Source organism: Botryllus schlosseri, chromosome 7, assembly GCF_051294905.1.
Source record: "Botryllus schlosseri isolate E-star chromosome 7, Bs_hap1, whole genome shotgun sequence".
NCBI lineage: Eukaryota > Metazoa > Chordata > Ascidiacea > Stolidobranchia > Styelidae > Botryllus > Botryllus schlosseri.
Window position 1 is genome coordinate 7,732,574 of NC_137242.1, and position 17,189 is coordinate 7,749,762.

A 17,189-nucleotide genomic window follows, 5' to 3' on the forward strand; every position below is an offset into this window, starting at 1 on the left:
AGTTGCGCAATACAAAGAGAAGGGGCGTTCTCGAGAGGTGTGGCATATTTTACCGAAGCAGTCAAAACAATATTGTTTTAGTTTCTGAGTCAGTAGCGCCACATATCGGATTATACGAACTCGAAAATGCATGTGTAGAGGTTAAAATTGAAAGTTGGAGTTGAGTTCATTCGTAATCATTTTACTCATTCCATAATATCACAAGATTGCGATATTATGATAATATAAGAATGTGTCGAAACGACATAAATTAGTCTTTTAAATCCTACGTTGACGTATCCAATCTCAGCATAAAAATGATCATCATCATTGGTTTATTAGCATTTTTTATCAGTTCAATGCACCACAAAAATGCGATACAATGGAAAGATAGGAAGGTGTCGAAGCGACTTGGAGTAGTCTATGGAATCAGACACCCACCTCGGCCTAGGCGATGTAAAGAAGAGGCATGCACACTGAATGAAAAGTAAAGAAGATAGCATAGAAAAAAGAAAGCAACAAGAAATGGGGCGGCATGTCATGGAAAGCGAGATCGATAGGTCAGTCGTGGTCCGGTAATCTTGATAATGGTCTAGTATTTATTAAGTAGCAATTGCTTGTATTTCGACTTGAATTTGGACAACTGGACATGTTCGTCGACTGTCGGATGGCCGGCGGGATACTGTTCCACACATCAGGCATATTTGATAGAGCGATGATCTTTTCGATCTTTTCGATATGATATTTGGACGATGTGGACGCGCGTGTGTTGTACTTGTGCGTTTTTGATTCCGAGGTAAAGAAGTCATTGAAATATTCGGATCAATGATCGCAGTGGAACTGATACATAAACTTGGCGATTTCTAGTTTCCGTATATCTTCTATGTTTAGGACACCGAATCTCTTCAGCAGCGATTTGTTGGATGGACAACCAGGCCCCTGTGGGACGCACAAGTATGGTACTATAGAAAGTCACTTTCTATAATGGTACAATCAATCAATGAATATATGCCAAGACATTTGAATTAAAGTAACATGTACTTCAAACGTAAATGAATAATTCCAGTTGGATTGTAGGATACTTTGGTTTTTTTCATATAAATATAAATTATGAAAAATTGTGAAACCGCAAACAGATGATAATTTGTCGGTAGTGGCGAGAGAGAGTCGAAATCTCAGAACGTAAACAAACTTGGGAAATGTCCAGCGTCAGGAGCGGTTTGTTATTGGGCTGTACTCGGACGTAATCTCTGTGGCTTTAATGCTATATTCCAAGGCGACTAGCTCCAGATACGAGATTTCTTCTATTTATTGTTCAACAACGCATCATGGGAGAAAGGAATAAAAAGATATTGCTTGAGCAACTGCAACTTCTAAAAAACAAACATTGTGCTGACTGTGGCACCAAAGGTAAGTCGTAAACCAATTATCATCATATATTATGCAGGAATAGGGGATCCTCGTGATATCGCGAGCCGCGATTTATCGCTAAATTTTCTTGCGAGCCAGATATTTTTATTTTTAGTTCCTGTTGGCCGTAATTCTTCTGTTCTGGCCTGTATGGAATCGGTGTCCTGTGCTCACACTTCGTTTTATTTTTTAATTATTTTTTATCAAATTACTTTAACTTGAAGAATCATCGCTGCTCACATGATATATCAGGCAAAACGTACCGAGATTTCAGTAGGGTGTTCTGGAACGTCAAGGAAGGGAAGGAACTACCTACCTACTTTCGTTCCGTACCGATCCTTATTTTTTCCTATGAGACATGTAGAATTGTGAATGACCATGTATAGATCTTGATCAATCAATCTTTACAGCTTGCAGCTCAACCACCGCATTACGCAGATTAATTGTAATAATGAGAGGGAATTAAGTGTCTATTTTGACACATCAAATAGTGTAGCAGACAACATGACCACTTTTATAGAAGTTTGACGTCATGAAGCAATGCTTCTCGACCTTCTCCACCTTCGTTCACTGACCAAATCTCGCACTACCTCTAGAATAGTGATTCTTAACCTTTTCTAACATGGTGAAACATTACACTAATCTGCAAGTATTTGGCGAACCTCAAACTTTCGCCTAGCCACAGAAACAAAATCTACCACAATAGGCTAAACATCTAATGCATTGCTATAAAATACTGGTGCAAAAATGATCAGTGTGTCAACAACAATGATAAAAAACAAAACCATTAAAACATGATTTTTGCACAAAACGAAAAGAGTATAATAGTTTTCTTCTGCTTTTATTTCCTTACTTATTGTTCTACTGCTTGGCTGAGGGAGGAAATTGATTATTAATATTACTGCGAAATATGTTTGGGTGCTCCGGCATTGAAGACTTCATATCGGGTCTCCCAGCCTTTACCATGCAATATATGTTGCAGTTGTAATAATTATAACGAAATATGTCATTTTTGGACTCTAGTGGTTATGCATGTGCATATTGCCTATTTCGTGGGTGACGAATATAAGAACCATCTTTCTCTAGGAGTATGTCATACGAACCCCTTGGACTGGGTCAGCGAACCCTTCAGATTCGTGTGAACCATGGTTAAGAACTACTGGTTTAGAATGATCTATAACCGTATTGGTCTTGTGTATATAGAAATATTTTTATGTGAAGTGGACGGGACAATCGTATTTTGCATAGTATAGTCATGCAAGGCAAGGTAGGCCTGTCCTTGCCTTTCAACATCGGTCGTTATGCTATAGCATTTCACATCATTGCCCATCATCAATCTACTTTTATCACCCCAATTCATAAAATTATCAGTGATATTTATTCGTGGTTTGAAATAGATGCCTCTGGAGTTGCATGCATTTAAGTTATTTATGTTCATCTCATATGATTTGTTCTATTCTTAGTTCCAGCTTTGGGATTCATCTTTTTGTTTTGCATGTGGTGAGTATCATATTACAATTTCAACTGCTCATATATTACTATAATTATCTTCATATCACACATTTTTGTTAATTGATAGTAATTCAATGTTGTAAAATATATATCAACTGAGCCTCATTGTAAGATGCATAGAAGAGACATACCATAGTTTATTTTGGTAGCAACAATTGTAGGCAGGAAATCTAAATAGAATTTGCATGTTTCCAATGGTGTTGTTATACTAACATTATAGCTTGATGGATTTGAAATAATATCAATATATGCAAGGATAATATATAATATAGATTATTTTACATAGCTTCATTGTTCTCAAGGTTCTTTCATTACTTATACTGTAATTCTCCATAATATTCAAGACCAGATATATTCCTATATGTAACATTTCAAGTGGAATAATATAGCATAAAATCTGACAGGTTAATGTAGGGGCTGAGCGCTGGAATATGCGAACGGAGATCATGTGATATTAGTAGACCTGCATCATTGTAACCTTGACTCAGTGGTCCTGTTTCAAAGCAAACATATCAAAATCAACACAAAGTTTAATAACACTACTACAATACTATGACAAAGTTGTTAGCACATAGCTCCATTGCAAAACTGTGATCACATATTCACATGTGTGGCATTGAATTAAGACGTCATGCTAGCCATGGGCAAAATCATTCAACCACCGGTAATTGAATTGATGCAAAACGTTTCCTATTGCACAACAAAAATAAAATACCGGAAACACTGCAACTTCAAAGGCACTTGAGCCAGGCACTCAACACCCAACACACTTTTGTTCCTAAATCCTCTACTTGTTATACCAATGGAGAAGTAACTTTCGGTACTGTATTGCAATTCTTGTTATCAAAGTCGGTGTTTGTCATATGACTAGGTTACTATCTATCAGTCTAATATGGAACACTGGAACAGGCAATAAGCTTATTTAGGAATAGATATTGATGGCAAATTACATATCAAGTACCGGTATTATCAAAATAAATAGCTTTGATATCAAAATGGAGCCCTAGCGATACGATGGGACACCGATATCCCAGAATGGTAAAAGTGTCTTTACTATTGTTTAAATTTGATTTCATGATCCACTCGTTGACTCTGACGGCTGACATGCCATGCTGGAGTCAAGGTAATCCATGAAATAATGGATTTGGACTTTAATAATAAACTCTATTTACAACACAAATTTCTCCTCACAGCCTGTAAAAGATATCAAATGGTCAACAAGCTAGGTTATTGAAGTAGTGGGGAGGGGGGTATTCAATTGCTAGCAGCGTCATCAAAGTTTGATTAAAGCATTTTTGTAGAAAGTAAATAGAATAATATCGAAAATTACTTATGTTTTGAAAAATTAATTTAGGTAGATACATGGTGCGATATTAGCCTGTAATATATTTACAGACATAGCCTACTAAATTACAAGATACTTTTCCATGACCCAGATCAGATAGCTCCAATTTTATTTCGTGGTTCTGATACATAGAGTATGTTTCCTGGTGGTTTTGTCAATTTGATTCGCTAGGCGGTGCGATTTCGGTACTGAACATATTTCCGAGATTTGTGTATGCTCTACTTTTTCTCAGATCCAGAATGGGCCTCCAGCAATGTCGGAGTCTTCATATGTGTTCATTGCTCAGGTATCCATCGTATGTTGGGCACACATATCAGTCGCGTCAAGTCCTGCCGGCTTGATCAATGGGATGACGAATCGGTAGCTGTAAGTTTCAGAACGGGTTCGGGATGTTGATATATTTGTATCTCTGCTACTGTATGATGAACATGGCATTAACTCTCTCTCCGGGTTCATTCTGGTTGTGTGGTGATCAATATAGTCAATGATGTTTTGCTGCAACATATGTCTACTCATTCGATAGGCTGCTACAGGAACTGGTTAAAAATGTCATCAAATGTAAAAAGTAGTGAATTAATACTTGGCACAGCCCATATTCTGCATAGACCAGGGTCGCCAACTCAGAACGTGTCACGGGTCAATTTTCATATTTCTTATAGGCCGCGGGCCGCATGGCTCCAATATCAAGATAAATAGGCCACGCAGTTTAACAACTATGTATTTAAAACACTCTAGCATGGCCGACGGGCATAGTTACCACAAAAGAAATAATATCTTAATAAAGAAATACGGTACAACAAAACCATCACTATCATCAATTTCTTTCCATTTTGAGCTATGAGCTGCACATGTTACCTGACAAAACTTTTCAGCGACTGAAGAATCGATATTGGGGTTTGCTAGACAATGTATACTTGCTGTATACTCCTCGTAAAGCTTGATCTCCTGGGGTAGCCCTAAGTCGTTTTGTATGCGTCTCGGTCTTGGCATTGTTTGGGTCATTACACGTCGAGGCAATAGACCTATTCATATCAGCCAATTTTTCCTCCATGAAATGCTGTTAGTATCGCCGAAGTAGTATCAGCTGGTGAGGAATAGTGAAGTTGGCACAGGAGAATAACTTATCTTGAGCAAGAACAACAATATTTTTGAACTAAAATATATTTCAGCATTTCAAAATGCTTTACTAAGCATTCTTCTGAAATCTCAAATCAGGTCACAGGCCGCGTGTTGGTGACCTCTGCCATAGACCATCGAAATCGTCAGATGCAACTTGGAAAGTATTTCTATGATGGTTTTATCAGAGTTATTACATAGCTGTGTTTTGATAGCCTATTGTTGTCCAGTTCTAATGATTTCATTCATAAAAATCATAGGACTTTACTCATTAAGTAGGCCTATGCTAGTTCTGCTGATAGATTGTCACACGTTTGTAAAAATGATACTTTGAAATTGAAAACTACATTAAAATTATCGTTCATATTAAAGACAAACCACACAGTAGCCACCGCTTGGTAACTTTCCTAGGTATTCTACCGCAGGATACAGTAGAATTTGCAAACAAAATTCTCAGATTTTATGGAGGTTTTTTGTTTTATGATACAGCAGTCTAATATTTCTGTCTCATGGAATATAATGAAACTTAAATTTTAAGTCGTTACTAATGTATTAAAGATAGATTCCTTTCATAGTAATGACGTATCTATAACAATCATGTCATGTAATAAAGAACAATTGTGTTTCGTGGGTGAAGTACAATTTTAATGTCACTAACTTGTATAATGTATAGCCTATATTCTGTTGCAACCAAGTGTAAGGAAAAATTGACATTGAAAAGTGAATATTAGACAGGATCACTGGCAGTTTAGTGGAGAGTTTTTCTGAAAACTGCCACCCACAAACTTTTGAATTCATTTCTGTTTATGTTTTATGTTACCGCTTGGCGCTTACCGGTCTGCATTAGGTAACTAATTGAAATATGCATCCGACAAATTTTTGAAGCTAGTAGGTGATAGCAGGCTACTGGATTTGCCAAGCCAATCCTTTGTGTGTGTACTGTGTAGTGCTGGTCTGCTTTCTGAAATACCGTTTTATGTTTTGCAGTTTATGTGTGAAAGAGGCAATGATGTTGTAAATGCCGAACTAGAAAGACATTTACCACCGTACTATCATAAAGCTGTTTCTACAGATCCACAGTAAGTATGCTTGGTGTATATTTGCTGTGCTTGATGCAAGGCAACTAATGTGACATCTACAATCGTAGAAGTTAATATGTTCAACTTTGCTTACAATCATACTTGCTCCACCGCTATACAAGATTTGAACACTTCGCAATGACAGTTATGTCATGATGTGGTGACATTTATTGTGAACACTGACTCTCGGTTATAGAAATTCAACAGGATATGACAACCTCCACCTGTTTTCACACAGATGCACTAACTGAATGACATCATCTCCGCCTTTAATGGCAAATATAGTAGTTTATAGTGCACTAAGTAGGCCTGCACACTTACACGTTTGAAAAAACATCATCTATTTCAATGTAGCCTACTTTGATATTTGATTGATGTACTGTTCGGCAACATGTAGCAATGCAATCAAATTTTGCTACCAAATAAAATTGGCTAGGCTGATGATACTTTTTAATTTGACATCTTTTTGGACAATGCCTGTTTGGATAGCATTGAAACTAATTCTTGTTGATAAAATAACTCTCAGTGGTAGAGGCCGTATAATTTTGGTATTCAATACAACAATTATCTCTCATTACCTCGATCAAATTATTACAATTGATGCCAGATTCGCAATCGAGCATTTGAGTTGTTGTGCATGTGCATGCCTTACCCTAGTAGCCTAATTAGCAAGTTGTTGAATTTGGACTTGAAAAAACAAACCTAAAGATTTAGAATTTGAAATCGAATTAACATTGATAGCGAATTTGCGTTACCAATACTGTGGTAATGTCGTAAATATGGATGGGCCTACAGATTCGAGTACTAGAATCCAAATCAAGAACCAATTGCATTTGCAACGATTACCGTGTACTGCGGATCGATTTTTTTGGATACCGACATTTATAAAAAGCTAACACTGCAACTAAGAATTACTCTGTCCACGAGAATTATCGTTTCGGTACCTATTACCAGTTTGGGGGTCCTTTAATCGCAAGGATTTAGATGCTCGTTGAAACCTAGTTTCTGGGAATCAATTTACTCGCAGCATTGTCACAAAAGACTGTTTTATGGTTACAAAAGAGGGAATTATAAATTATGATGAGTAACTTGCATTATTTTCTCTGTCGGGCCAAATAATATCTTTCATATTTCGTTGGTCTTGAATAAAGGGTAGGCTACATATTTCAACTGCTATACTATAAGTAACATCATAGCGATTGATACTCTTATACTCCACTTGACTCAAACATAATACTCAACTCTTGGAATAGAAGCAATCAAGTAGGCCTACTCGATCTTGCTCAGCCCTAGTTGTAGGGCAGATAATGACTTGGGATTTCGGCACAAAATAAAAATCAGTCTATGCCTGGCATAGACCAAACCGCACTTCTCCAATAACAGTTCTTTCGCTTTTCGCAGAGTCTTCAAAGAGCAATTTATACAAGCCAAATACAGCCGGAAAGAGTTCACGCAAGCCGGCGGGCCGGCGCATTACGAGAAGGGAGCAAAAACCGGAAATTTACACAAAAGAGGCAAAGACGATAAAACCTATCGGATACGAAAATTCGTATTAAACGCCACTGACGGAACGTTAAAGTATTTTATTAAACCTGATGTAGGTTTAAGATTATCTTCTCGCCGATTGATTTTTCAAATGCGCTTCCTGTGTACAGGCCAAATCACCGAAACAGACCATTAGTATATCGTCGCTGCATGTATCGCTATCTCCTGATATCGTTGGTCATCCAAACGGAATGCAGCTTTCTTTCCTCGTAGGCGGTGTAACTCGGCACATCTACGTTTATGCAGAAGAAGCAAAGGTATCTCGTAGATTTTGCGATTTCACATAATATTAGCCTACTGTAGCCCCACTTCTATAGTGATAGCAACGATGGATTCTGTTACTGTATAAAATGTTGTCCCCGGCCGTGAACAGTGAACACTGTATAAAATAAGTACCGTAATGTAAACTAATACATATAGATATAGTATTTTATTTTGGTTAGCACGCTACAGTTATTAGAGTATCGTAGAGACATTTAGAATCTCTATTTTCAGAAAAGTTTGGTGCCTGTGTCTTTGAACAGGGTCTGTAATTGAACGGCCTACTTAACTGTATTGCCTTCGTTAGTCGATTTACTATAATCCATTCAATATTGTTGCGGTTAGGTGGCCTACTTCTTGGCCGTCATTATAGACAAAGACGGTGGTTTCATTTCTATTGATACCGCTTACACAAGGAAGTCTTGAGTCATTCTTCATGCAGCCAGCGGCATGCGCATTAACTAAATCTCCTTTGTGACATGATCAATAACTGCAGATTCGCGTGTAAATCAGACACATTCATATCTGTTAATCATACGTGACAGACAGGTATTTTCAAAGTTGTATTTGAAAATCGAAATAACATTGGATATAATTCGCCAATGCATTTTTCAAGGTAATCACTATAACTCGTAAATCTTAATGATCAAAACGCTTAACACCTGTGCATGGTGACACCTACGTATCGTTATGTTGAATCATGGGAGGGGATATTATCATTTATAGAATTAATTGACTTGCATTGAGGTATAATGGTATTAGTTTCCCTGCCGTCGTATATATCTACTAATGATTATGGCTTCTCATTTTCTATCTTTTCTTATATGTTCAAGCTCGATTCAACTTCGTGTAGAGTGATAGAATAATTAAGGACATCGTCAGTTGTACTTGCGGCTTGCGTCATTCTTTGATTTTATAACTGGGTGTCGAATTGTTGATGTGTTTGTCGAGCTCGTATTCTACAGTATAAATAGCTCCTGATCTATTTTTGGATTGGTGCGATTCATATTGTTGTAAGTTCTTGCGAAAGAGTCTATTGTCCAGATGTGAAGGACTGAACAGATGCATTGATCTTTGCATTTTAGGCCCCCTTTTTGCACTGTACAGGTGGACATGTACATTGCACAAGGCTCAAACGATTACAGCTTCATTGTAAATAGAGCGTAGCTACTTATATTGAGATTATGATCATAAGTGCACATCATTGCATATATTTCAATTGCTTCAACCTGAAATGCGTTCACCTATCCTGCTGAACCTTGGTACATACTTCAATGCACAGTTTCTCTGTGCAAAACTAGACCCTGCAAATTGTGTGATTGCTATTATGCTGTAGAATTTACTACGATCATAATTATGGCAACTTGGTTTGCCGCGACTGTTGGAGTTAATTCTGCGACCAGACTTTCAAAATGACCAGTGTGAATCAAGTTGAAAAATAAACTTTTTTCCAGGATGCAATTGACTGGTACATTACGCTGCGCGCTACAATTTTCTGTAATATGAAGGAACAATTCTCGGAGCTAACGGATGCAGACGTATGTAATTTTGGATGATTTCGTCGAGAGAATAAATAACGGGAGTCCATATTCTGTTATAGGTTTTAAAGCGTATGGCAAGGTTTCAGCAGAAGCAAGGGTGGATGTCAAAAACGGGACCAAAAGTAATGTTTACCTTATTGTTCACACAATTTCATTTTTTCTATATGAAGAGCGCTCTATATCTACATTGTGATTATGAATTCTTCTCAGCCAAATTGCGAATAATTGTGTATTTAGCTCATAGAACAGAAGTTGTCAGTAACAAACCATTGAAGTACGCAGAACCGAAACAGTACTTTGTCAGCCCGTCCCCCAAAGAAAAAATGTTGGTCTAGGGCCCCCATAGGGTGATAAATTCAACTTCAACTATGGTTGCATATGCCTACAGACCATAATTATACCTCAAACTGCATTAAATTATTTAGAAAACCGAAGCTTACAGGAAAAGGTGGTTTGTGTTGGATGACAGAAGACTGCTATATTTCGGTCATCCTTTCGTACGTATTCTATGCGTAGGTAGGCTCGGTGTGTGTGTGTATACTTTCAGCTTTTTTCCACAGGACGCTTACCCGAAAGGATCCATTTATCTGGGTAGCAGGGTGGAAGGATATATCGTTAGGGATGGTTTACCCGCGGGTCAGCAAGAGACTGGTTACGGAATTACAGTTACTACTCCAGAACGGTGAGTGATATCAATGATGCGTCCACCCCTCGTCAAGGTATAAATAATGCTGTAAATTTCTACTCAATTTCAAGTAAAAGTAGAGATTTTCAAGATGTGTCGAACTACTCGCAGAAGAATTATACCATATTTGAAAGTTCTTTTAAAAAGTAGCGGGTTATAAGTAGTCACAGGCAGTTTTTACAATCGCGAGATGCGTCTTTGCTACAGACAATAGTGACCAATGATGAGATAAATGGTTTAATATCCGAAATTGTATTCTTGTTACCGTGTTGCAGAGCCCGATCATAATGACAATTCCGTATATTCGTAAAAGCGATTCAAATCCACCCAAATGCTACTTTCTAGTACTCTGAAAAAGAGGATTTACTTTTTTACTGACCTCCTCGAATGTAGCAAGCATATGTAGGCCTGCGAGCAGCATTAGGATTTCAGCTTCTTACTAGTTATCTGGTATGCCGCATCTAAAACTGCATCTTATGATGAGACTGCATCGTCGTACTGATTGCAAAATCACTCATTTCCATCCGCGAAAGAACTCTAAGTAGTGTTGGCAGGCCTTTTACAATCCAAAGTTTGCAGGCATTCATTTACCCTTAGTTCAGTTGCACTTTTCATTATTTATTCTTCCTTTTTAGTAGTTAAGCAACTACCTTGCCCATCTCCTCTCACGTGATATGCCTGTATTTGAAGCGTGTGAAGATTTCTGTTTTCGTTTTCAATCACTTCTATTTTCCCAGCGATTTTTTGTTCTTATGCGAAAACCAAGAAGACCAGAGATCATGGATAACGGAAATCAAAGGCGTGTTAAGTCGACCGTTGACGGAACAAGATACCAAAGGTATGGTGCGCGAAACTGATCTCTCGGCACTGTATGTAATCACCGAACAATTTGTTTCAAATGTGTTCCCGTTTATGTCAATTTATTACTACCTGACATTTCGACAACAATATACATCTATTGACATTTAAATTCAAGTTCATTTCTGTGAGATACTGTTGACTCGATTTCGCGAAGAATTTATACTTCTGAAGTATCTCAGGTCAGCCTGCGACCATCGACCACACATCCTTTCACAGTTTAGCATTACTCATCTCTTTTTGCCCACTGTATTCCTAACACTGTTTCTGACATTTTCACCCTTGAATCAGCATCAGGCCATGATATCCACATCTGTGATGGTTGCATCGGATTATGACGCTGAAAACATTTTTTAACAACTGACCTTGAATTTACCTGGTCTGGCCTGTATGATTTTTGTCTATCAATAAACGGTGCCAATGAAGCCTTTGTGACGTTCGAAAATCATAATTTAAGTGAATTTGGAGTACTTCATGTGGAGTAGAAACAAATTTTTGTGGTGATAATACAGCTGATAGCCCGACATATTTTGAGCATGTGACGTAATGAAAAATGGCAGTTGGGCATGCAATACTTTACCAAAAGGACACGAGAGCATTGGTTAGATTTGAGCATGTGCCACTCGATCTCGTGACCTTATAACCCTGTCCCTAATATGTCTATATTCACCCGTATCAAGTGTCTTTATTAACAGGTTCAGTTTCCAGCCCGTACCCACATGCTCAAGTGTCCCACAATGCTTATGTGTTTCAGTACTCTCTATGTGTATCCATATTCACATCTCGCCATGACCAAGAGCCGTCATGCTCAAGTGTCGCTTTCTGTTGTATCACATGCCGATTTGTCCACGGATCCCCACAGCGATCACCACAAAATCCAAGGTTACCTAAAACTTTTGATACAAGGCTGTGCTGTAAGATATTCCAAGTCGTAGATCACAAAAATGACATCCTTAGGATGCTATAACATGTAAGAGATAGCTCAAACTAGAATAGTTGTACATTTCATATTATTTGAAGGTGCGCAAATACTTTCACCCCATATCTGTTTTTCAGATATACAATCACCTTGAGTAGTCTTCCTCGATTATTTCAATGCTATTTATTACTTCTTCTCCTTTTATTTTCACAATGTTGCTAACCCAGCAATGTTTTGATGCAGTGTTTATGCATGTTTCATATGTTGAATGCCGATTGGAACTCTTTGAGTTTTTCCCGATTAGATCAGTCATTTTATTTGTATGCCTCACTGACAGTCATTGTCCTATGTGATTGCTTGAACTTTCTCTATCTATATGTGAACTTTGTTCAGATTTATTAAGTCATAAACATTTGAATGAGAAACGGCGGAGATCGGTAGGCAGGCTCACAAGCAGTTCGTCGTTGTTTTCGTTATCGCCGAAGGTAAGAATAATTGCCTGGCACTGTAGCAATAACCAACCACCATGGAAATGGAACATAGATCTCTATGTTGGATTTAATCGTGGCTACGGGTGGCACCGATGTTAACAAGGGTGTTTGGTTTATGAAGTTGCGTTTAACCTAGGCTTACCATATTTTGGAAATCTAAAAAGAGGACACTTTTTCAGAAATTTGAGACTTGCAAAACCAGAGAAGAATTCTCAAAAATCGGTGAATTTTTCCCACTTTGTGATCGGTTGACTAAAAACAAAAAAAAGGTCATTCTTCCGCTCAGAGCTCAAAATACCGTTTTTCTCTCCACATTGCTAGGTGGTTACCCGCCGGACCGTCACTTCTGTGCCAATTTACGGCATATCAGTCGCATTTTGCTCTAAATTTGACCTAAATTTTCAAAAAAGAGGACAAAATCTCAAAAAAGAGGACAAAAGGGCGTCCTCCGAGGACACTTTCAAAAAAGTCAAAAAAGAGGACAAATCCTCTTAAAAGAGGACGTATGGTAACCCTAGTTTAACCTAATGGTGCATAGTGTAACCTGACATGACTAATAGCCAATATTTTTGATTTCGGCACGCAGAGAAGTTGGGTGCTGGAATATTTGTGAAAAATGGCTTGATACGCAGATCTATTGTGACTTGCTAAAGATGATGTTGTTTTGTAATACCCTAGTCCGTAATTAAGGGGGGTCGAGGTTGTTTTCGTCCTCTTTCCTACTCCCTGTTAGTCCGTGATTGCACTCCCAAGGTAACGTTTTTTTCACCTGATTTTATCCCTAAGATTGACTTGACTTCTTTTGAGTGAGTTCGTGGATGTGTAGTTTTACGACGACGACTCTACAACGTTGTAAAGTTAAACTCCTTTACAACGTGTAATGTACATTATACTTTATGTCTGTTTATCACAGATGCGATCACAATCGACTAAATCAACTAAGGTATCATATATATACAGATGTTCAGTTATTACCTGTAGTTCACGCAAGTGAACGACATTGTCAATCGAATATTTGTTGATGGCGGTAGCTTTTTACCGCCTGTCATATTAACATCATTGGGCAAACGGATTGCATGATGCAGACTGAATTCTTCCGTTTACCCATACTAACCGTGCGTCGTGCGAATAATTTCTTGAGCTGCTTTTGTTCATTTATATAAACACTCTGCAACATGAGCCGTCCGTTGTTCTGTTTCTACGATTCTTTAAGCATTGCCCATCGTCGAGTTGACCTTCAAGAAAATCAAGCTTTTTTGTAATTTTCATGAGTTATTCGTATATTCTAGCATCAGAACTCCGAACATCAGCAATTTTGATGAAGAAGCGTCGCTGGCCGTGGCTTTGACCGGGAGGTTGCTTATATGAACTACAGTTCGATTATATGTAGGCCTCTGTAGGTGGTATTTGTCAATATTCTAATGTCAATTCCTTCTGTACCATTGCGAGCCTATTGTGGTCGATATGTCATATCATCATTGCCTTTTGCGGTTTAATCTAGATTGCATTAATATCGTGTAACCGTTTCCTCTCTTTATAGAACGAGTCATTTCTTATTAATAAATTCGCTGCTCTATAATTTTGTAGCACAGTAGTGGCAATAAATGGACATTTTGATGATTGCTACACGCGCCAAGGAGTGAGAATTTTCGTATTATACAGACGTTAAAAACATTCGTAATTGACCAGGGACAGAAAACTTGAAACTTATAGTCGCTACAGGAACGGTAATATACTGGCTGGGCGGTTTATTGCCGAAGCCCAGACTTAGTGACAGTGGATTGCAGTGCCTAGTCAAGAGACAAGGCGCGGGATATAGCCTAGTACATGTGACGAGGTGACACCAATGCATGGTCCCCGAAATGAGAGTGAGGCGCCTAATCGATCTGACACGTTTCGATGCGTGGGGTCTTGGGAGGGGTATTTTGGCACAGCCTTCATCTCTGTTCCTCTACGAGGAGTCCAAAAAGTAGTTATGAAATTATAGTTTGCTGATTAAAATGACTTTCCAGTTCCCACAACGTATCAGTCAAGACATCATCATCATCATTGGTTTATTAGCAATTTTATCAGTTCAATACACCACAAAAAATGCGATACAATGAATAGACAGGAAGATGTCGAAGCGACTTGGATTTGTCAATGGAATCGGACACCCACCTTGGCCTAGGCGTAGTAAAGAGGAGGCATGCACACTGAATGAAAGTAAAGAATACAGTGTAGAAAAAGAAAGCGACATGAAATAGGGCGGCATGTCATGGGAAGCGAGATCGATAGGTCAGTCGTGGTCCGGTAATCTTGAGGATGGACTGTATTTATTTAGTAGTAATTGCTAGTATTTCGACTTGAATGTGGACATGCTCGTCGACTGTCGGATGGCCGGCGGGATACTGTTCCACACATCAGGTCCGGCATATTTGATGGAGCGATGATCTTTTCGGTCGATCATATGATATTTGGACGACGTGGACGCGCGTGTGTTGTACTTGTGCGCTTTTGATTCAGAGGTAAAGAAGTCATTGAAATATTCGGGGCAACGACCGCAGTGAAACTGATACATAAACTTGGCGATTTCTAGTTTCCGCATATCTTCTATGTTTAGGACGCCGAATCTCTTCAGCAGCGACTTATTGGATGGGCAGCCAGGCCCCTTTGGGGCCCTAGCTATGATTCGGAGCACTTTATGCTGTAGTTTCTGCAGTGGCTTGAGTGCAGTTTTACTGGCAGCCCCCCAACAGAGGATGCCATAATGTAACTTCGATTGTATTAAGGATTTAAAGAGTATCAGGAGAACCCATGCTGGCATGAAGCGCCCAAGGCTGTAGAACAGGCCGCACTTCGGTGATAATTTAGTTTCTAGGGACTGAATATGACTCTTCCAGGACATGTTCGAGTCCAGTAAAACTCCGAGATATTTGGCATTATCTGTGTTGGAAACGGGCTGACCAGCGATATTAACGGTTAGGTTATTTTTTGAATTGACTGTCAGCAATTGCGATTTCGAGGCGTTTATGCAAAGGTTGTTCTGGGCCGTCCACTCATGGACTTTGGACATTTGGTCACCAGTCAGGGCATCCAGCTCTGCCGTCGAAGATGCGGAAGAGAGGAGGTGAGTATCATCAGCGAACAGTGTGGTGTTCAATGAGGAGGTTTCAAAAATGTCGTTGACATATAAGGTGAAAAGGACCGGTCCAAGTACTGAGCCCTTGGGCACACCACAGGTCACCGGGTGAGGAGAGGACAAGGTGTCTGAGATCGCAACCATTTGTTGGCGATCAGTGAGGTAACTTTTCATGAGTTCAAGTTGTGGGCCCCGAAGTCCGTAACGCGCCAATTTCGAGATGAGAATTTTATGATCTACGCAGTCAAACGCCTACTGCGGCATCACTCCACCGCTGCGAAGGAGGCTCTAAGGCGGCTTGTCATTCGATCGGGCAGGGGGCAGAAGTTTTTGGTTCTAATATGGCGTGTTCTGACATGTGATCGCTGTCCTGTAGACCTGTTGAAGGGCCAAATCGAGGAAGCGAAGAAAGGCGTCGGGGGAGATAGCGGGACAAACTGACGATAAGCGCCTACCGATTCCGCGTAAAGGTTATTCTAGACCAGTGGTTCTCAACCTTTTTGGCTTCGCGGACCCCTTTTGACCGTCACGGACCCTCGTGGACCCCCTCAAGTTTTTGTTCAATTTTAGCTCTATTATGGTGCAACCTTCATCTGTCTTGTGCAAATATGAACTGTAGGCTTGTGATAAACAGCATAGTATTGATTTTTTTTGATTATAACATCATAGTAATTATGTAGAAATTGGTGGACTTTTATTATTTCTATGCTAATTTTGCTGCTGTATTTCTTGAAGTACGTGGTCGTGACTTGAAAATCCGCGTCTTTGTTTGGATATGAACGAGGAGCGCCGAAAACCATTTCCGCAAAGATAGATGGAGGCTAATGCAATATTAACACATACCGCTTCCGACGATACTTTTGGTGTGATCGCAACATTTATGGCACCAAAATGAAGAAACACATATTTTATTAACATATCACTTCCAGCATCTAGCGCAGGGACGGGGAACATACGGACCGCTGGCCGGATTCGGCCCGCGTCGGCATTTTGATCGGCTTGCTGAGAGTTTCTACCGTCAAAGTGAAATCTTAATCTGAAAGTAGAGACAAATTTTATGCTCCAAAGAACGGATCTAAGTTTTCCAACCAGAGAAAGACTGTCAGGAAACGACTTGTTCCGTTCTGGTTTACATATATATTTACGAACAAAAATTTTCGACCATGAACATGAACAATTGAACATTAACAAGACAAGGCTGCATACCAATATAACTGGTGATATGAATTTTAGGGTTGCAGGGTAATGCTTTGATAGCAACGAAACACTCCTAGTTCATCAAAAAATCAGCCTTGTCGATAGGGCATCCGCAATAAGAATGCACAAA

At 39.1% G+C, this 17,189-nt stretch overlaps 1 protein-coding gene and 1 long non-coding RNA gene across 5 annotated transcripts; one reads left to right on the forward strand and one right to left on the reverse strand.

Moving 5' to 3' along the window:
- Positions 1-1,133: 1,133 nt before the first annotated feature.
- Positions 1,134-14,367, forward strand: LOC145442344 (arf-GAP with dual PH domain-containing protein 1-like). 4 transcript variants are annotated; one of them, XM_080320248.1, is made up of 14 exons: positions 1,134-1,389; positions 2,853-2,889; positions 4,479-4,612; positions 6,350-6,441; positions 7,843-8,038; positions 8,097-8,243; positions 9,702-9,785; positions 9,848-9,910; positions 10,214-10,285; positions 10,349-10,470; positions 11,211-11,311; positions 12,644-12,735; positions 13,655-13,684; positions 14,031-14,367. In XM_080320248.1, the coding sequence occupies exons 3-14, from the start codon at positions 4,544-4,546 to the stop codon at positions 14,058-14,060; spliced, it is 1,098 nt and encodes a 365-aa protein (XP_080176374.1). In that variant the 5' UTR covers positions 1,134-1,389; positions 2,853-2,889; positions 4,479-4,543; the 3' UTR covers positions 14,061-14,367. The 4 variants fall into 4 exon arrangements, with proteins under 4 accessions (XP_080176374.1, XP_080176371.1, XP_080176373.1 ...); XM_080320245.1 differs by lacking the exon at positions 2,853-2,889; XM_080320246.1 differs by lacking the exons at positions 2,853-2,889; positions 13,655-13,684 and having other exon boundaries at positions 1,137-1,389.
- LOC145442355 (uncharacterized) lies at positions 12,378-14,035 on the reverse strand. The gene is made up of 2 exons (XR_013916032.1): positions 13,266-14,035; positions 12,378-12,873 (listed from the first exon to the last, which is right to left on the reverse strand). It is a non-coding gene; the product is annotated as an uncharacterized LOC145442355 (long non-coding RNA).
- Positions 14,368-17,189: the final 2,822 nt, after the last annotated feature.